This window comes from Dermacentor albipictus, chromosome 8 (genome assembly GCF_038994185.2).
Source record: "Dermacentor albipictus isolate Rhodes 1998 colony chromosome 8, USDA_Dalb.pri_finalv2, whole genome shotgun sequence".
Classification (NCBI taxonomy): Eukaryota; Metazoa; Arthropoda; class Arachnida; order Ixodida; family Ixodidae; genus Dermacentor; species Dermacentor albipictus.
In genome coordinates this window covers 122,633,490-122,654,216 of record NC_091828.1, presented here as the reverse complement: position 1 = coordinate 122,654,216, position 20,727 = coordinate 122,633,490, and the positions used below count along the sequence as shown (strand labels likewise).

The 20,727-nt window shown below is 46.4% G+C and overlaps 1 protein-coding gene across 6 annotated transcripts in view; it reads left to right on the top strand.

Annotated features, from left to right (window-relative positions):
• The window catches only part of LOC135913013 (uncharacterized), a 50,681-nt gene extending 29,954 nt beyond the window's left edge, over nucleotides 1-20,727 (top strand). For 3 of the 6 annotated variants that reach the window (XM_065445646.2, XM_065445647.2, XM_065445650.2), the window contains exons 2-6: nucleotides 5,575-5,953; nucleotides 8,165-8,238; nucleotides 11,288-11,402; nucleotides 12,543-12,595; nucleotides 14,227-20,727. In XM_065445646.2, coding sequence (XP_065301718.1) covers nucleotides 5,575-5,953; nucleotides 8,165-8,238; nucleotides 11,288-11,402; nucleotides 12,543-12,595; nucleotides 14,227-14,483 — 878 coding nt within the window. In that variant the 3' untranslated portion in view covers nucleotides 14,484-20,727. Of the gene's footprint in view, nucleotides 1-3,418; nucleotides 3,501-5,574; nucleotides 5,954-8,164; nucleotides 8,239-9,999; nucleotides 10,564-11,287; nucleotides 11,403-12,542; nucleotides 12,596-14,226 lie in introns of those variants that run through there. The other 3 variants (XM_065445648.1, XM_065445645.1, XM_065445649.2) reach the window with 3 other exon arrangements.

Sequence of the window (20,727 nt, the reverse complement as noted above, 5' to 3'; positions counted from 1 at the left end):
ACTGCCAATGTATTAGTTTCCGCAGACGGCAGCACTTTTGTTTTGCAACCAGTCAGGGTGTGTACTAACAAAAAGTCCTTACTCTAGAACGGTTCGGGAGAGCTCGTGATAGTTCTTAATAACAATCGTGAAGTTGAACGTATTATAGACACCACCTGACGTCACTCGACTAAGTCGTTAAAACTGTACGCGCCGAGGATGACACGGCCGCCATTGACAAAGACAGGCCCACCTATCGACACGTCGGCCAGCCTGTCTGAGGCCTCTTATCCCTATCTGTGAAACTTTTATCTTGCACTGTGCTTCCAACCTGATCAGCCTCCATCTTGACTGTATGGTATGCGCATGGTGGTAGTGGTGGTTGGGGTGACAGGGTTGGGTGTGCGACACAGTCTGCTTCGTGACCAAATCGAAACACTGGTGGACCCAGACTTAACAGTGCCAATGTACACGCTGGTTCCGTGGCGCATACACTGTAAAAGAATTTACACTCTTAAAAGTGAAAGAAAAGGTGTAAATGAGTCTATAACTCACACCTTTAGGGTGTTATCTATATTACGGACACCCTAAGGGTATGAGACAGATTTGCACCCTTTTTTTTTCTTTTTAGGGTGTAAATTATATTACTGTACACACTGTGAACAAACCGCGAATGTACGGTATGTACAGTCGAGAGCAAAAGTCCAGGGACCACGGCATCAGCAAACTAATAATAATAATAATAATAATAATAATAATAATAATAATAATAATAATAATAATAATTTCTTCTAGCACAGCGGTGCAACGTGAAAGTGTCGCAATGCACGACGCTGGTCAAACATGTGCACTAGACAGTGTAATACCACTTGATTTCAGCCTTTGAGCCCAGACTGCGAAGAAAAAAATGGGCGGAACCTGTGGTCTCCAAACTTCTACTGTCGACTGTACTTTGTACAGAACGCTCAGCCGCCATTCCTGTGTCTGCGCTTGCGGCTGCAGCCTTGGCCTGGCGCTCACGAACTCACGCGCGCACGCTGTCCGGCACGCGTTATACCGCGGCGTCATTAAGTCGGTCCGTGTCGAGATCAAGGTTGACATACGCGTCTGTGGTTCGCGCTTCGTTGTGTCTACATGCGCGCCGGCAAAACTCTGTCGGGACGACGCTGCGTCGCATCTACTTTCGTAGCCACATCGCGACAGGGTGTTTGCGTTCGTTCGTTCGTTCGTTCGTTCGTTCGTTCGTTCGTTCGTTCGTTCGTTCGTTCGTTCGTTCGTTCGTTCGTTCGTTCGTTCGTTCGTTCGTTCGTTCGTTCTCTGGTTCGCTTGTGTTCTGTCCGTGCACGTATGTTAAAGGGGGGGGGGGGAGATAGGCCAGAGCTGTTTTGGGAGAGTGTTGCGGATAAGTCGTGCTTGTTGTGGTCTGCCGCTGTGTGTCTGCACGTGTGTATACGTGCATGTGTGCGCGCCCGTGCCTGTTGCTTTTGTTCACTTTTGTTTCGCTCCCCCGCACAACGAAATGCACGAGGTATACGCGCACAAGTCAAACATCCGCTATGGAATTCTGGTTAGGTTTAGGGGACCAACAATGTATAAAGGTGGTTTCTGTAGATGTGCACAGACGTAGACTCTGTAGCTTCTACCGTGCTTTCGTTCCTATTCGTTCGACACAGTATCACGTCGTCATTGGCGGTGTTTATGCATGAATGAGAGTGATATGCAGCCTGGGAGGTTGATGTCGTCTACAGGTTAACCTGTCAAGTGCGCGCATGAATAGAGAGTTTTAGAATAGGCGCCCCAAATGTTTTGGGGCCCCAATGAAATAGTGTCGAAGCCACTGCGCATGCTCGAGACGCCAACAGCGTTTGGGCTTTGCGTTGGGAACGCTATTTCACCGATTTAGCGGGAGCCCAAACAGCGACCCCAAAAGCTTTGCGTCAGCAAACATGGCGGCACCCATCGAAGCGACGGCTCTAGCCTAGCACCAAAATGGTCTCGATTCGTCGTAACCGGTGAAGTTCGCAAGCTAGGAGAAGTGACTGCGGTTATCGCATTCTCTCAACTAGCGTGTGTTATGAAAATAGATTCATTAGACGCCGCTGATTTCGAATTAGATTGTGGATATTGTGGCTCATAGGCCTAACACGGCTAAGCTTGGCTGGCGAAGGCACGTAAAGTTGGTTTGTTTGAAACAAAGCGCAACTAATTGTTTGCTGCTTACAGAATAACCTATAAATTGTAATTAAACGCGAATGCACGCAAGTCAAAATTACTATTCCTATCATAAAATGGCATATTTTATTTAATTATTTCTAATACCTTTTCTTTGACGACGTAGTGGCGCTGTCAGCGCGAGACGCTATCCGTAAACGCAAAGCCCTATTCTAAAACTCTTCACTCCTGCGTGCCCCTACGCTAACACCCGCAAAGCTGTTTGGGGCGCCAAACTATTGGGGCCCCTATTCTAACACTCTCTAATGAATCATGGATGCTTTATAGACGCCACTTAGCGGGTGGCTCGGTATTTTATTTCCTTGGTAGGCTCAACAGAAATTAGTCTATATACACTCTAAGAACAGTTTACACCCTTTGGCTTGCCCCTTCTGCCACACAAAAATAATCGTCATCTGCCTTGATGCGTTTCCTTTCTTTATCGCTGCGAACCCCGGAACTTTCCAGTAACGAACGGCACGCGCGTTATCAGCATAGAACAGTTTACACCCTTTGGAGTGCCTCTTCTGATAACGCGCGTGCCGTTCGTCACTGGAAAGTTCCGGGCTTGCGGCGATAAAGAAAGGAAACGCATCAGGGCAGATGACGATTATTTTTGTGTGGCAGAAGGGGCAAGCCAAGGGGTGTAAACTGTTCTTACACTCTAAGAACAGTGGGGCACTGTTATTCGAATAAAGTATAACAAGATTATTGGTATGCTTTTGTCTTCTTTCGGGTTCATCTATGACAGCTGTAAGCTACGAATTCAACCTGCTAAACACACCGCATGCGTCTGGAATAACATCCTTTTAATGTTACGATCAACCGAAACGGTGTAATCATTTCGCAGTTACGATGGGGTGTCAATTACAAATGTAAAATCCTGTGCAATGTCCACGAGTTCGTTAATTTATGGCATGTTTCTAAACCAAAACTCATGAGCAGAGCATCTTCCTTCCCAACTTCTGAGTCACCTTTCACTACTAATAACAATTAATGGTATTTCGGGCTATTTAACTGTATCCATCAGTATACTTAAACGCACTGGAATTCTTATGGATTCTTATTCGAGTCTTTTCTAACTAGCACATCACCTCAGCTTCAGCAGCTAAAATGGTTTCAACGCTTAGTGACCGATATATATTCAAAATACACGTTCTCGGTCACATGTGCGCACTTCAACATGGCTCATACGAGCGGTTCCCTATGTTTCCCCTTTTACAGATACGCACATGACGCTTGCAAGCGAAAAATGCACAGAGTCGAAGGATTCCTGCGCAAAGTGTTCGCTACGCGGAAACGCAAAGAGCGTACGTAGTTTCATTCCTTGCGGCTTGTGAAAACACCACACGGTAAAAACAAAGAAAGCACTTTCAAGAAAGCCCAATTCTAGCGGACCTAGTCTCTCTTTTTTTCGTATGAGTGGCTGCAGTACGTCACCAGCTGGCCTTAAAAACACGCCACACTCGATAGCCTTGTGCAGAGGAGCGCTACTTAGCAAGTCGTTCAATCAGATACCTGTTGTGGTCAACTTCCGGCTACACGTCACTCGTGACGTCGTCACTTACGATTTCACCGTGTTGATGACGTAACGTTGTCGTCAGCAGTGGCCCTCAGCGACGAGCGAGCCGTTAGGCTTAACTTGAGGGCAGCAGGGGAACTGGTGGAGAGGCTATAAGAATGCGCTTGTCTCTGTTCTTCCTTTTTTTTTTTTTGTCAGCAAACGCTGACTCGTATTCTATTCGTCTGCGCAAACACTATCTATACAGTTTCGTTGGGAGCGTGTTTATACAGACGGCGCCCGTCGCGCACAAAGCAGTGTACAAACGAGTGATCGCGCCGGAATTTCAAGGTGAACAGAAAGAGAGAGAGAGGGGATTGAGGGTATGAAAACATACAAAATCTAATTTGGAGCGGCGGCATTTGTTTCCCCATCACGTCAATCAACCTTGAAAAGCGAACGAAGTTTTCGAGAGAAGACAGGCAGAAAAAGCAATTAAGGGGATTGCCACATTTTGCATTGTGCGACGGAGAACTGATACATGTACGCCGCACCTGGCGCGTGAATCGAGCGGGCTCCATAGCGTGATCTCCTAGGTCGGCATATGCACTCGTCACGGCCATCAGACGTTCGTTGTGTGTTCTATATCGGACCGCATAGCAACTCTGGTAACAGTACTCCGCTTCGCAAATTCTGTTTCGGCCTCTTACTCCTGGTTTGTGTTTAATGTTCTTCCGCGCCCACTGATGTTTGCACGAAACTTGTAGTGACCCGCTTGTGGCCCAGCGGCTACGGTTGGGCGATAGGGAGTCTCATCTATATCGCAGCACCTAACAACCAGCATAATCTGTTCATAACTTGTTCGTTGCCGCGTACTGCCTTAAAATCTTAAAAGTACGCGCACGATTAATGTTACGTAACTGCGCATTTTCCGTCTACCTCTTCTTTCTGTAATGTGTGTCTTACTTATGCGCACTTACGTATTCTTAAGTACACCTTGTTAATGAAGAGACCCGCCTTTTTGTCACGGGACAAGGAGCGTATAGGAGTAGCCGGCCACCGTGCCAATATCTCCTCGTCTACTAATGTCAGTAAAAAGGAGATTATATAGGGAGGCTTAGCCTGACGTATACGTGTCATAGTCATTAAGATATTACAGTGATGCTGCAGACTTAGACTAAAGAGGCCCTTTGTGACGCTGTGTGCACGATAATGCTTCGTTTTACTACACCTACTGGCGCGAAGGCGTAAGCGTCAACTACGCACTTATCACGTAAGTATATTTTTGCATCGTTTAGTTTTAAGCGAGTACTACCCTGCAGCAGAAAAACATTGCTAACGCATTGTGGTCCAACATAGCGCCGCAAGACGTTGCCACCAACACTGCGGTTTCCGTCTTTTGTTCCTGCACCACGCTTGGTATATAATGAGCACAGCTAACTCAACGACGGCAGTTCGGTAATAGCACTTATTCGTACGGGAGATTCATGGGGCTGCCAGGTAAGGCTTGGAATCGGTCTCGTAGGTGTTCCATGATTAGAGTTGAATTGTGAAAGGACGACGGGTGCAAACACCCGGAATGCTATATTCTGGACACCATCAAATTCCGCCGTATTGTCCAATTCGCCATCTTGTCAACTTTGATTGGTCCACAACGCTGCTACGGCCTTTCTGATTGGCTTAAAACTGGCCAACATGGCAGAATCCAACATGGCCAGTATAGCATCCCAGAACAGAAGTGGACACGCTCTTAGGTACCTGTGGTTGACCTAAATTGGTTGTTCTTGATGATGATTATGATGGGGTAGTGGTGTTGGTGACAAAGGCAAAACTTATGAGGCTAAGACTGTTTAATGAATGCTCGATTTCTTTTTCCTCGTCAGCCGAAGGGCCTCCTGACCGACCAGCTCGCCGGCGCCGAGCAACCGACTCGCCGCCTGGAGACGTAGTCGTCGACGGAAGTCAGAGCAGCACGACGCGGCCGACATCGCGGCCGACACCGCTGCACCACAAGTGCCCGCCGTCGTGCTCGTCGCCCGCCGACCCGTTCCGCTTCCGCGAGATGGACATGCTGACGGAGATGGGCGTGGCGTACGCGCGCCAGGTGCGAAACGTGCGCCGAGCCGCGCTGGCCGACACCGGTGCCCTGCGCCAGTTCTCGAGTCCCGGCCGCAAGGCCATCGAGGAGGTGGAGGAGGGCCTGTTCCAAGTGCAGAGGATGCACAGCCACCTCGTGGCCAGGGCCAACCACTTGGTCTACAGGTATGGGCTACAAGGGCCGCACCAACACCGCCTTACTCATTTCGCCGAAGAGTGTGCTGTGTTAGTAAATGAGTTGTGACATGATGTTTTTTACTATTCATTTCTTTTGCGGTTGATGAAGGTCTCAGACCTCTTAATCTGAAAGCATACTGGCAACCCTGAGGGAACCCTAAATAAAGAAATATATCAGCTTTTCAAAAGCCAGCTGTGGTTTCGGTTCTACTCTGTCATGACGTCACAACGCAGAAGGTAGTCACGTGGGAGCAGGACACTGGCAACGTTTGGACACTCACTCCGGCTAAAAGCGGTTAAATTATTTAGGGTTCTCTCAGGATTGCGAGCGTTTTGTCTAAGGCTTAGAGGTCCAGGACCTCCACTTAATGCAAGAAATGAATTGCCAAAAACTTCATGCCGGTGCTCTTTTGAGCACCTGCCTAAAGCAAATTATCCGGTGCGCCAAACACAATCATGACCTGAGTAACTAGTATTATAGTGGTATATAACTAGCCAACTGAATGACTATAGTTGACATACGTGACCACTGACTGTCTGACTGATTCGTTCACACTTCGCCGTCCAGAATGTTCGAACCACTGCCCCGCGCTTCCGCCGATGTAATCATCGATAGTAGCAACTTAAGGAGAATACATATTGATACTAGTGAAATAAATAAACAAAGATAACTAAATATTCCTACACATCATGAAGTTGTCGAAAGGGCATCTGCGATTCTTCCTTGCGCAAGGCAGAAAAATAGACTACACTCTTGAGCGAAGCTGTATAGCCTTGGATCACCTTATAGTGAATTATAAATCCGCCTAATCTATTCAGAAGCCAATTATCTTGCATTCTTTAGTAGAACTTGTTGTTGGGCGAGTTGGTAGGTATTAGCGAACATTGTATAACTGCGCGAGCAAACGAACCACAAAGACAGCGAGGGACAAGGACGGGCGCAGACTTGCAACTAAAGTTTATTCCACAAGGTACACATATAAATACACACCCGATACACATCACTGCGCGTGCGCGAAAAAAAGGGGAAGGTAAAAGAAAAGTAAAACCTTGTATATGCGAAACGCGACCTACCTACGCTCGTCAATAAACCTAATCTCACTGGTATGTAAATAAACTGAGGTGTCACTGACACATTGTTGTCCCTTCTTTTTAATATGGTACGCCTCGAGTAGCTCTCTGGCTCGGCTATCTCGGCAGCGGCACAAAATCTTTGTTTCCTTCATGATCGGCTTGCACGTGCACGCCAGGCAGTGGACAGGCAGGTGCCCATTCGTTTTATTTCTAATAGACAATTCGTGCTCACGGCAGATGTACGTGTGTCTCCTCCTCTGGCCCGGCCGTGGCTGCGCAAGGCTGTCTGTGTGCTTGAGCGCGTTCGTAGTCCGGGCGCCCTACCGTGGAGGCAATGTGCAGCGGGTGCAATAGCTGGGCGAGGTGAACTGCTTGGTCGTTTCACGTGCACTGGCTTCCCGTGCGCCTATGCTTGTAATTCATTAGTGAACGAATGCTTACTGCGATTTATGCGACCAATAAAACTACGAACCTCGATTCGTGTAGTTGTCCAATACATTACTATTGCTAACAATGCTAAGCCTGTCGGGCAAATCGGCGATATTTTTTCGTGACGTCTTCGTTTCTTTATATATGACTTTGTACCAGCGAGCTGTTACGGCTGCGTTGTTTTCTGACGCTCCCGTATGGGCTTAGCTGATCTCAGCGTAAGAAGGCGCAGTACATAAGGCTTAATTGCTAAGTTGTAGCTAGTTCGAGCCATGCCAGTTTAGTGTCGCTCTGTTTAATTTTACAGAAATGCTGTCACCTGTCTAACGAAATGCCAAAGTGCCAAAGTGCCAAGGTGTTTTGCAACAAACTCGCTCGTTTTAGTTGTTTCAGTTGTATTCCATCAAACCGAACCCACCTTGTTGCTTGTTGCATTGTTGCTGTCTCGTTGCGCTGCTGAGATCGTCGGTTCAATCTCGACTACGGCGGCCGTGTTTCGATGCAGACGAAATGCAAAAACGCTCGTTAATTAAGATCTTTAGGTGCACGATAACTTTTGATGAAATGGAACCTAAAATTAAGGGTCACTTACGACTAGCAACATATTATCTTTGCCTGAAAATCGATTGTACAGTGTATCGTATATTTTGCTGATATTGCATATTTGCGATCATGGTACCCTGTGTTCATGCGCAGGTTGCAAGATGTCGTGCTCCAGGAGGAGTCCAACAGACTAAGAAAACAGATGCACTGGATCACAACGTTGCCGGGTAAGTTGGAAACGTAGGCGAAACCGTGGGTACGCGCTTTTCGTTCGAGGACTTCAAAGTACAGAACTCTGCGAATTCACCGGACTTTCTATTGCACGCTCTGTGGCAAAAACAGAGCTCCGGAGATCGATTTTCATTAACTTGCTAATGCGTTTTCAAGAAAGGAAATGCGTGCAAGGCAGATGACTACACACTGTAAAATAATTTAAACCCTAAAAAGTGAAAAGGGGTGTAAATGTGTCTATAACTCACACCCTTAGGGTGTCAGTTGTATAACTCACACCCTAAGGGTGTGAGTTATAGACACATTTACACCTTTAACTTCTAAGGGTGTAAATTATTTTACGGTACGCTCTAAGAACAGCTTACACCCTTTGAAGTGCCCCTTCTGCCACACAATGATAATCGTCATCTACCTTGATGCGTTTCCTTTCTTTAACGCTGCGAGCCCGGTACTTTCCAGTGACGAACGGCATGCGCGTTATCAGCATGACATGGCATTCCCGACAGGAAAGTAGCGGGCGCGGCGTTTTCAAGAAAGGAAACACATCAAGGCAGATGACAATTATCGTTGTGTGGCAGAGATACACTCCAAAGGGTACAAACTTTTTTAAAGTCTATAAAAAAGTTTACGCCCTTCGCGGTGTATATTTGCCACACAACGATAATCGTCATCTGTCTTGCCTGCATTTTCTTTCTTGAAAATGCTGCGCCCGCTACTTTCCTGTCGGGAATGCTATGTCATGCTGATAACGCGCATGCCGTTCGTCACTGGAAAGTACCGGGCTCGCAGCGTTAAAGAAAGGAAACGCATCAAGGTAGATGACGATTATCATTGTGGGAGATATACACCCCAAATGGTGCAAACTTTGTTTAGAGTGTAGAGTCTATTGTTGTGCGGCAAATCTACACCACAAAGGGCGCAAACTTTTTTTTAGAGAGTACACTCTAAAAACAGTGGCACCCGCTGGGGTGTTTTTTGTCCCACAACGATAATCGTCATCCGTGCTGCCCGCTTTTCCTTTCTTTAACGCTGCGAGCCCGGTACTTCCCAGTCACGAACGACATGCACGTTATCAGTGTGACGCAGCATTCTCGACAGGAAAGTAGCGAGCGCCGAGTTTTTAAGAAAGAAAACGCAAGCAACGCAGATGACGATTATTGTTGTGGGACAAATATACACCCCAAAGGGTGCAAACAGTTTTTAGAGTGTAGAGGAGGAGGGCTGCCGCGACGGTGGGAGCGCAGGTATGGTGGCGCAGGTTTCAGGTGAGTTGCGTGACCAGTGTGTTGGTGGCGCCATCTCTTCACCCTTCTTGTAACACTTTTCACGAGTCAATCGCAGCTCGGGCGTGAATTTGGACACCACCTATTATAACTTGTGACAACAACAGTAAAATAAGACATGTTGTAGTCGAAACTTTTAAACATAATTTCGAGGTTTCAAGCAACAGCAAGTTTCATCTTACGGAAATAGGTGGTGCATAGAGTTATAAGAAACTCTACGATAATTTTTAATTCCTAGCCCTCTGCATTTCTGTAATGCCACTCACTGACGCCAAAATCGCACACACCGATAAAAAAAGGATTAAGCTGACTTACTCAAAGGACGCTGTTTTCCTAAATTGAGGTCATAGTTGTAGAAAATTTGTTAGGTTGTATGTCAAATTTGTCGCATGTCAATTCTGCTGCATGCAGAAGCGGCAACGGATAGCGGCGCATAACATGGCAGTAAGTGGCGCCGCCCAGTGATTTACGTTTTCACACATTTCGTTGCAACTGGCCAGGCATGCCCAAAATATAGGGAGCTGTAGCTTTGCGTAAACGCCTGGCAGCCTTTTCTTTTGTTGGTTACTTAACGGCGAACAAGAACGAGTTTTTCGCGGACCGCGAAGTCCGAAGTGGACGTAGTTTCACTGCGACCATGAATCTCCAGGACTTGATGTCGAGCAGCCTGCTACTCGGGCTCCTCACGCTAGATCAGATAAACGAGTTGATGCTGCTGCTCATGGCCCGAGAAGAACGGGAGACGACCGCGTCGAGCGACGAGGAATCGTCGTCGAGCCCGCGTCCTCGCGGCTGGCGTCCCACGATGAGCGTGAACGACATGCTGGCCGACCCGCTGCTCATGTCCATCATGACGACCCGTCAGATCACCGATCTCATGTACATCAGGCTCATGGAGAACAGGGAACGCGAGTACGAAGATAGCAGCAGCAGCAGCAGTAGCAGTAGCAGCAGCTCTGAAAGGTTGCAGCGCGAAGAGGCCCAGAGGCGGAGGCTGGTGCGACGTCGGCCGCTGAGGAGCAGGCAGTCAATCGCTGCGTAAGAAGGATCGATTTTCCACGTTATCCTTGTTCGTTGAATGCATGGCCGTCCTGGCACGTGTTTTAATTGCCGGCAGCTTAGGATCTGCGTGACTGACGGTGATAGTACGGCGATCAGGCTGGGCGCCGTTCTTGACAGAAATGTTGTCGCATGCGGGACTACTAGCTCCATCTGTCTTTACGGCACCTGTCTGCTACGCCGTCTAATCTGCTGATATCGTGTTCAACCTATGTCGCAAGCGAGCCTGTAGCTTTGATCGATGCCGGTTCAGCGAGCAAAGCTGTTATTACCCGTATGGTCATTTCTATTTATGGCTTCGTTGGTTGCGTGCTTGTTTTGTTTGATAGGCCATGTTGAACCCCCGGGCCGTCGTTCTCAACCGTACGTGTCGAAGGTGACAGTGTAACACTTGTAGTGGGACTGACAGTGTGTTTTGTTTACATAATGTCCTACATTGTCCTACAATGTCCTTTACATTGTCCTTCCTCAGTTGTGTGCGTCGTCAGCTGATTCTCAACATCGTGCATATTGTCAGCTTATCAAACTCCATTGAGCGTGCGGCGTTTTCTGGCGCATGACAAGTTACGCTTCACATGCAAACTTTATCATTTGCATAAGGGTTTATCATCGCTCGAAGCCGTCAGGGCAGCGATGCATGGTTCCCACACCAACTTCCGGTGTTAGCACTCCTTTGTGATAACCCAATAACATTTTCTTGCAGCCGAAAAGCAGACTTCACAGGTACGGGATCGGGAACACGACCTGATAGTGAGGATAGTTCGCATAGTGAACAAGAGGGATGCCATCTTGGCCGAGCACCATGTGGAACAACGCAGGTGAGTTCTTGAGCAGTACGTCTGCCTTCATCGCAGTCTTGGGGCATAGCGGTCAAGGTCTCCTGGGTGGGAAACCATGGAGTGGCTGTTACTTGTACAACACTGCCCTCTTGTGTGGCAAGTACAGACTGGAAGTAATGCGTACGTAGGTTTATCTTAATGCGCTGGGCTGGTCGGTTTGTTCTACAAAATTAGACTCGCAATGAAGATAGGACAACAAGTTTATGGAAAGATGAAGAATTGAGCATCAGTGAGCCACACAAACCGCTGACGTTCATTAGTCAGCCCGATTCTGCAATTGCAGGCCACCCTGGCTGTCTCATCAAAAGCTGAGCATATCGGGCACTTCACAGGATAACAGGAAAAGAAGGTGATAGGGGGCGCTAGTAGAGGACCAGTGAAGTATTGGAAATGTGTGGTGGCACATACCTAGCCTTGGGCACCGCTGTCATGGTGCAGCTTGAGACCATAGCTCACTGGATGACTGATGCACATGTCACAGCACCCTGTGATGCCATGTGGCCTCCACCTCTGCTTTCTGGGATGTCGCGAGGAGGCACGTGTCAAGCTTGAAGCCACTTTGCATTTGGCACACAGTTTGGTTTAGTTACATTAATGAGGATGTAATCATTCGTTGTTTCCTTAAGGAATTGAGGCCACTTACCATGATTACTATAGAATTGGCAGCTACCTATTGTGGCAAAAAAAAAAATGAGGCAGTATTTTTTTGTCAGTACTCCTGCTCTGAGGTCAGTACACCACTCGGCTCATGTCGTCTTGTATGAATCGCAATGGATTCCCTTTGTTTCATTGCTGCTTAAAGGGATAGAAAGTATTTAGATAAGCTTTGTTATCGGTTGACAATTGCTCAAGAAAAGCCTACGTTCCGTACTCTGCAAAGTGAATGAGATATCACTAGTGTAGAAGTGAGCTTTCACACTGATACAGCATGCTTCCGCAAGTTCTTCCCACATACCTTATAGTAATAAGAAACCATGAGAATTTATGCATTTTCGCAATGCAGCCCATGAGTTCTACTTGGCAATATGGAGCAGGCCATTTTGTTAACAAATGTCGATACCTGTTCTACAGGACTTGATGAATTCTGCCTGCAAGACCTTTGTGCTGTTCTATTTCCAGGGCTGCAAACGAGCTGCGTCAGATGGAGAAGGAGTACCAAAGGTGGCGAAGAGGTGAGTAGTCGCAGCAGCATCTTTAGTGGCACTGATAAGTTGAGGTGCACTAGCAAGCTAAGCTTTTGAAATGCTATGACAGCCACTCCAGCACCGTGAGAGTAGGCTTACAGGTTCTTGATAGACTGGAAGCCAAATGTTACCTCCCTAGTTGGGGATAATGGAGAACATCTTCAACCAAATGATGGATTTATTACAACTCTATGTTTCTGTGCCAACTCGGCTCCTTCCTGGGGGGTTGTCAACGGACCATAACTAAAATGGGAGGAAAACACGGCACGGCACAACAGTAGCCTCCTGTGTCCCGAGCATCGTGCGTGCCTCTTTGCCTGTGCAGAGGGGCATCTACAGCACTTGTAAAAAGGGTGAAAAGTTCCACCTTTCATAAGGGGATTTGATGTTATTGTTTACTTAAGGTTTCTTATGGGAGTCTTTAATCACATGTCACGCTTTTCGGGGCTTGCTGGCCTTCGCACTGGCCATTGCAGAAATGCGGTCATTGGACATGTGCGGTTGCAGACCGATTTTTCAGATGCAGTTGGGGATCACCAAAGGGTGTGAATAAATGGGAGCCCTAGAGTACTTCTTCACCAGAAAGCAGGCTTTTTATTCTGGTGGCTGTCAAAACTTGTTAAAGCATTGCTTTAATTACCCACACTCGCATGCAACCAGATTAGCTTGTATTTTGTCGAAATTGAAGGCAAAGAAAGAGCTGCTCGGGGCCTGCACCAAATCAACATTTGATGTCCAAAATGTGGGTGACTTGTCATTCTTGTAGTCTACATGTGGTGGCTTGTATACTTGGCAGGCATTTTTCTTGTTGTCTGAGTGACAAAAATTTTTGTAAAAACACATAATACTTAGTAGACTGTAGACTGAAAGTGTCCCACTACATAGCACATTTAGTCGAAGCAGCACAGCTGAATAAGGATAGCAAATCAAACGCGCAGCACAGGATGTGTGCTCTCTGCAAATTGTTTCTTTTATTAAAAGAACACCAATTCCTTGTGGTCTCTGTACAGATCAAGCATGCATACTTGTACTTGCATGCTTGTGTTCTGGCAAAAGTAATCATTGGTGGGCCGATACTAAAAGAAATTATGTACTCCCCTCCCCACCCCCCGCACATATATTGGATCATAAGTCTGCCCCTCGGATTGGCTTGTTCCACTGTCCGACCACCCAATTGCTGTGGAATATATTAGGCCAAAACGTGCAATCAAACCATAGCCAGTGCATCCTTCCTCTACTCTCTGTGTTGTGAAGGTGCTACCAATCCACTGATGAACTAGAAAATTGCACTTCCTGGTCATCATGTAGCTTGATTCTGTAGAGCAGAACAGTGTGTGCTGCAAAGTGTCCGAATTTTTGGTCAAAGTTATACGTTGCACCTGTGTGGCAAATGTCAATGCTGTGAAAACATCCTACGACATCAGTCGGCAACCGTAGTTAAGTAACTAAGTGAATATCGCTACTGACGTAGACGTAAAGTGCCTAGATTCTTGCTGATGCTACGGGGAAGTGTTTCACGCTTAGGCTCACTTTTAAGCATGCAATAGAAGATCAACATTGTTTTTTACTGCCCCCTCCCCCCTTTTGACCACTCCCTTTTCACACTGCTGCTATAATAGCCTTGGGCGATGAGGACTCCGAGTTCTTGGGCGAGTCGACGGAAACCTACGATCTTGGCACCCCTTTTCCAGACTGGACACGACCCCCCACTGCGACGGCGGGCAGTACGAAGAAGCCCGCGAGCAAGACGTTCTTGACGTTCCGCAGCTTCAAAAGGCGTGTGGCCAAGACGGTCGGCAAAGTGGCATCGAAGAAGAAGGGAAAGCGGCCGGCGGTGGCCCAGACGAACACTGAAATCTGTGTGGCAAAGTTGTGATGTCCACGCCAGTCTGCATGCTCATCATGTGTCTTTTAAGGACTCATCTTCGGGGTGCGGCAACGATGGTGGGCCCGCACCTCCCGAGGCCTGACACTTCCAGCAGTAGTGTGTGCGTGTGTGCGTGCTTGTGTTTCAGGATGCTGGAAAATGTCAGGACTGTGCAAATCCCAGCACTTCAGGCCTTGGATGAACAATGGAACGCTTGCAGCCATGTTGGGTGTCTTCTGTGCTGTGCACTTTTGTCGATGCAGTTCCTATGGGTAGATTATTTTGTGCAACAGCAGCCCAGGGAAAACGTGTGTTCTGCACTTTCCAAAGCGACTTTCACTCTCTTGAAAACGTTTTCCTCTTGCCGGCAGCTTTTCTACACCCGGGTGCGAAGTGCCAATCAAATGTGCCATCCAGAAATACCAAAGTCAACAGTGAAAGCATGTACAGTATGGCCTGCTGTTGAGAGGAAAAACCACTTAACATTCTGCAACCAATTAGTCAACTTCTCTTAAAAGTGCCTGCAGAATTTTTTTTTTCATTGCGGATGCATGTGTGCTTGACTCATTGTATCAGTGACATTTTGTTGCTATATGGTCAACTCTTTCTGTACCCATGACCAGGATGGTCCCGGCGAAGAACACCTTGCAGTGGGAATTGCTGACAAGTATATCCATAAACTTGCTCCTAGTTGAAGTTTTCAACACTAGATGCCAGCATTTGTTAATATTAATGGCATTGTGTGTAGTCTTTCTGCTTATTACGGATTGCTTGATTGCTTGCATTGGCAACATGGCTGTCCTGTGCACCCAATTTTGTGGAAATTTGGCACTTATTTTTTGTCATTTCTTGAGAGAAAATATGTGCCTGCTTAGAGCCGGCCATACGGTACGTGTGCCAATGTAAATTTTGTTACATTCGCTCATATGCTGGTGTGGGTGTCTGGCTGAAGGATGAACATGCACAAATGTATACTTAAAGGGCAACTCCGGCGATTTTTTTGCTATGTCAAGGTAATGGAATATTTAGGTTCCTGCTGTCATGCATCTGATCTAGTAGAATTGTTCCGTAAATTTGAAAATAATTTTAAATAAGCAAAAAAGTGCAAAACTGAAACCGAAACTTCACCAAGTAACCGAACGAACCTCTTTGTGTGTCATCACGAGTGTCTCCAGAGGGGAAGGTGCGCAAGGCATGCCGGTCTCGCCTGCCGGTCGAACGAAATCGGCGAAGAGCAGCTCAGCTGGTTCGTGACCTCGGATGACCATGTGAGCTGCGTCAGCTTTTCGGATTTGTCAAACGGAGACGGGTACTATTCTGGCGAATTGAGTAACCACGAATCCCCGTTTGCATCTGACCCGCTGCCACAAGAGCCAGCAGACATGCGCTGCATATCGTGTCGCAACACGAAGGCCAAGGGCAGCACCTAACCACAGATTTTATACGTGCTGCTTGCTATGTTCGGCTTTTTACCCCTTCTCAGGGAAGCACTCTACATGCCCACTGTAAGACGTGGAGCACGACTTCTCGCATTTGTATCCCACAAGAATGCCGCTGACAGTCCAAAGCACCGACCGGTGCATTTGTTTACATTGGCAGTAGAGCAACCCCACTCGTTGCCAGCTTGAGATATAATGCTAGCTGGTCATCATTGACATCAATTAATGTCAGAACATATAAACACAGGCAGATTTTCTGCATGTAAGCAGCGCTGATATGAGCCGACCACACAACTTTGAAAACAGCGAGCGGGAGACCGTAGTACTGGAGCGTTGTTATGCTGCCTACTTATCATTCTTCATATTTTCTTCATGCACCCAATGTGTTCCGTAATGTAGACACAGATGAGGACTTCGTGCATATGATCACTCGTTTATAGAACGTATAGTTTTCTTGTGGTAACGCCGATGCCAGTATTGACGCCGTTTGGCAGCTGAATGAGGCAGTTGTTTGCGCTGCTGCATCGAAGGGGCCTATGCTTGCTGCCCATTCGCGATACGAAGCAAGCAGTGCACCTCGATATCTAAATAATGAGTCTGCATGACAATACATAAAAATACACCCATGTTCCTAGTCGCGTATAATTTAGGGAGCTGCCGGTAAGTGTGGCTGGCAGCTTTCCGTCAAAAACGGCAATGTACTGATGTCAGTACTGCTCCGTGTTGTTGCTTCTCGCTTTTTGTGTGTGCACTGCACAAAATTTGGAACAGTTTATTTCAAATTCATATGTTCAACACTGAACTACAGAAGGCGTTTTCTTCATCCTGATAGCTTAATTAGCTTGAGGTCAGTAGCTCAGGTCTGCCAGCAGTAGGCGCATGAACTACGCGACTGTGACACACTGCCTTAACCTCGGCTGAACGCAATTGGCATCGGCTCACACTGTGTGTGTGTGGATGGCGAGGGCAGAAGTTGGTGCGGCCAACAATGCAACACCACTTGCCTCCCATCTCTTGCCCACCCACAAGGAACGCAACTTCACGTGACAACAACTTGTCACGCCATGCACTAACTCACGATCGTTGACTTCTCGACATTCTCGTCGCTCTCTTCTGCATGATCCCGGCATTCTCTGCATGGAACACTCCTAACATCACACACAATGTGGCCTGTAACTGAGGAGGAGGTAAGGTAAGGCTTTCGAGGAAATTAATTCATTTGTAAAAAATCTGTGTGATTCTGAAACCTGCTTTTTGAGGACATGACAGAAGTGTTCAGGGAAACATACCCAGCAAATTTCATTGACATCTGTTGTCATCAAAAAATCGCTGAAGTTGTCCGTTAAACTAGTGTTCCTAAAATGCCAAAGCAACGGAAGGTTCATGAAAAGCGATAGTGAAAGCACGGGTGGACTGCAGGTTAATTGAGAACATCAGTGGACCTTTAAACAAGCGCCGAAATATAAGTGTGTGTTTTTCCCACCACAGTGGTTATGTTTTGGTGGGAACAAAGTGCGAGAATGTTTGCATAACATGCTTCGTGCGCATATTAAAGAACCCCAGATAGGAGAGATCAACCGTTCCATTATGGCATGTCTCATAACCTGCGTGTTGCCTTGTACTTTATTGTTGCTCAATTCAATGCAGTTTTTCCACTTCACCCCTGTCAAAATGCTTTTGCAGTGGTTGGGCATCAAACCAGCAAACTTGCACTTGGCAGCCAAACACCATAGATGCTGAACCTCTGCAGCAGGTGTTATAATTTTTTGTGTGCAGGGTTGTAGCAGGGATGCGACAGCTGTACACACATTTTCACATGCCTGCTGCGTTTGCAAAGCAGTGACATGATGCCTGCTTGTCGCAGATGTGTGTGATGAAAATGTTTCTGTGGCCTTTTGTCGTGATGCTGCCGTGTGGAAAAGTGCATGCGCCATGCATCGCAAACAGTGCCTTCCATGAGCTGTTCAAAAGCTAACCAGTTGTCTTTTTTGCATGTTCAGAGCTGTGTGTGTGTGTGAGCATTTGTGTTTACGTAGCGTTGTGGTATTTATGTCTATACAAAAGCTGTGGTATGTGTTAAGTTTATACTTATCTGCAAGCGTACCCTGTCAGAACGTAAAGTGTCGCACGAGCAGACACCATGTGATGTTAATATTTTTTCTGCCGGGCATTGCTAGATGGAGAAGTCCATGGGGGCATTACTAGTAGTCAGAGACTGTCAGTGAATGCACTGGTGATAATTCATTAGTACTACATGGCTGCCTTATAAATGTGTACGAGGTTTGGTGTTGCAATAGTGCCTGTGCGGCAGACAAACTTCACTGCGTGGTCTTCGTTGCCACATAAGGCACTTGCCAGTTACCCACTGACCGCAGCCCATAGTGCCTTTGAAAAATTAGTTTGCCTATTATTGAGTGCCTTTTCTTTTTTTTTGCTCATGCTAAACAGTCTTCGAACTATGAACATGATGCCCCGCGTCATCCTCCAGCATGGTGTTCTCTTCCAGAATAGCTTCAAGCATAGCCACAAGAAGGTTAAGAAGCGTGCAGTTCACAGAAGCAAGGCAGAGTTAATGGTGAAATGCATAGTACGACGTGGCATCCGATATGACGTGCAGCTTGCCTGAAAGACGGCCGCCACAGCTGGTGGAAATTTGTTTGGCGTTGATATGACTATCCGTACCGTGCATTGCTGGAGGAGTCTACCATGTGTCCCTAGTTGATCCCATAATTTGCTAGCATCCTGCTTGTAATGCCAGTTGCATCTTGGTGTTGATCTCAAAATGGCCATTTGAATGCCGGTAACATCTGGAGTCATCGGCCGTTGCCATATTCTTGGGAAATATTGATTTCACAACATGCATCGAGAGGCTGCTTGCTCTATAAAATAAATAAATTTATTTATTTGTATATACTGCAGCCCTATTTGGCTATTGCAGGAGTGGGTATGAAAGCAGAACAATGACAAATAACAAAGGTAATATGAACAATACAGACGCAATGAAACTAACTACTTATTCAATGGTCGCTAAAAATAAGTTCAGAAATAAGTTAAATAATAGTGTTAAATATAGTGATAAATAATACGTTCATAAATGAATCGGCTACCTTCTCCCACAAAAATCCCACAGACAACATAATCCTAGGCAGCCTCTTATTGTTTGCGTCTGTGAAAGCAAACGTGTGCCAGTGACATTGTAAGCAAACGCTACCTTTAAATGTTTACAATGTGTCCCAGCTATGGTTTTTTTTCTAATTCTTTGCGCACATTTATAAATGTGCTTTTACACCACAACATTTCCCTCCCGTGATCCTTTGTCATAAATTACGCCTACTAGAGAGCTCAATGGTTGCTGGCTCTGACTCGGGATGTTGTGGTAACAGTTACGGTCTTTCACTAGGGCATTTTGCAGAGCTGGCTGCATCTCTTTGTACAATCAGTCTTCGAGTTACCTTTACTATAATGTGCAGAAAGTTTTGCAAGGGCTCACAGTTGAATACTGACATATACTGCGTGCTGGTTCTGTGCAGCGGAGTAGTTGGCTGCAAGAATTTATGGGACATGAGACATTGCGAAAAAGTGCTACAAAGCCTGGACACTCGGGCTCAAATTCAAAGTTTTGGCTTGCATGAAGCCTTTGCAACCTACAAACGATGCATTAAATTAGAATCGCCATTGTTTAGCACCGTAGAAATTTGCATTTGTCGTGAAACCCATGTCCTGTAAAATTTTGCACCCGACTCTACCTTACATCGATGCCATGTCGACTGTCAAAATAGGCCACCGCCTAATTTTAGTTGCGACTATTGCCTCTATTTCTGTACGCCTCCGCTGTGGGAGCCCAAAACTGAAGCACTGCCTTTCTCATGGCCAGATTTTTCTTTCCCTGATGTTGTGTGGACGTTCCGTGCTTTCTCTTTGCTGGTCACTTTAGTTTTGTTGGTCGCTTTCGCTAGATATAGCCTTTCACTCCGTGCCTCGCGCAACAGGCAGCTTCCAAGTACATGTGATCATGCATGCTCTATGTTCCAGTGCTAACAATACACCTCAGAAGAATTGTGTGCCATTTTTAGACCAAAAAGAAAAACTGGCATTTATATGAAATCGATAAAGACTGACCTAAGCAGCATGGCATTAAATTGTTGAGAACAAAATTAATGAAACGTTTTATGTGCTTGAAAAATTCCCACATTATGTAGGTGACAATACCCAAAAGCTTCACTTCATGTTTGTCTCCCCCGTATTTTAAGATAATTTGAACCCATTGGTGCCTTTAACTTGGCATGGAAATTTCTTTTTTATTCCTAAGTGCACACAGGGCAACAAGCCACACTACGACTGCGACCTATGTCGTAAATTGCAACGAGCCACCTGTCGCAGCTTAGCGATGTGTTGTCAACATATTTATCCACAAACCTGTTTTGGGCATGATTTAGACCGAGTTTGGGTCTGCGTATGTTATTCATGGTTCTGTTTAGAGTGTTGTTGTACTCTGCCTTGGAAAATTCAAACGCGGACGTCTGGTCTCTTGGGCTGTGACGGGTCCACTGTTACTTTGTGCACAAAACGTTCACAAATGTGGCCTCTTCATGCGAATCTATGTTGTTACGAATCACAGCAGTGGCTGTTGCACAATTTGAGAGTCGACTTTTTATGCATAATGTTTTTATTTGTTTCACTTTCGGCACCAGAAATTGCCCTAGTCACCAACATGGTGTTGCTCTGTCACTTGCGATGTTCAGCAAAGAAGTATTTTTATCAGAGTGAACGTTGAGCATTGCACAAAATTCAGAAATAAATTTTCTTTGAGAATA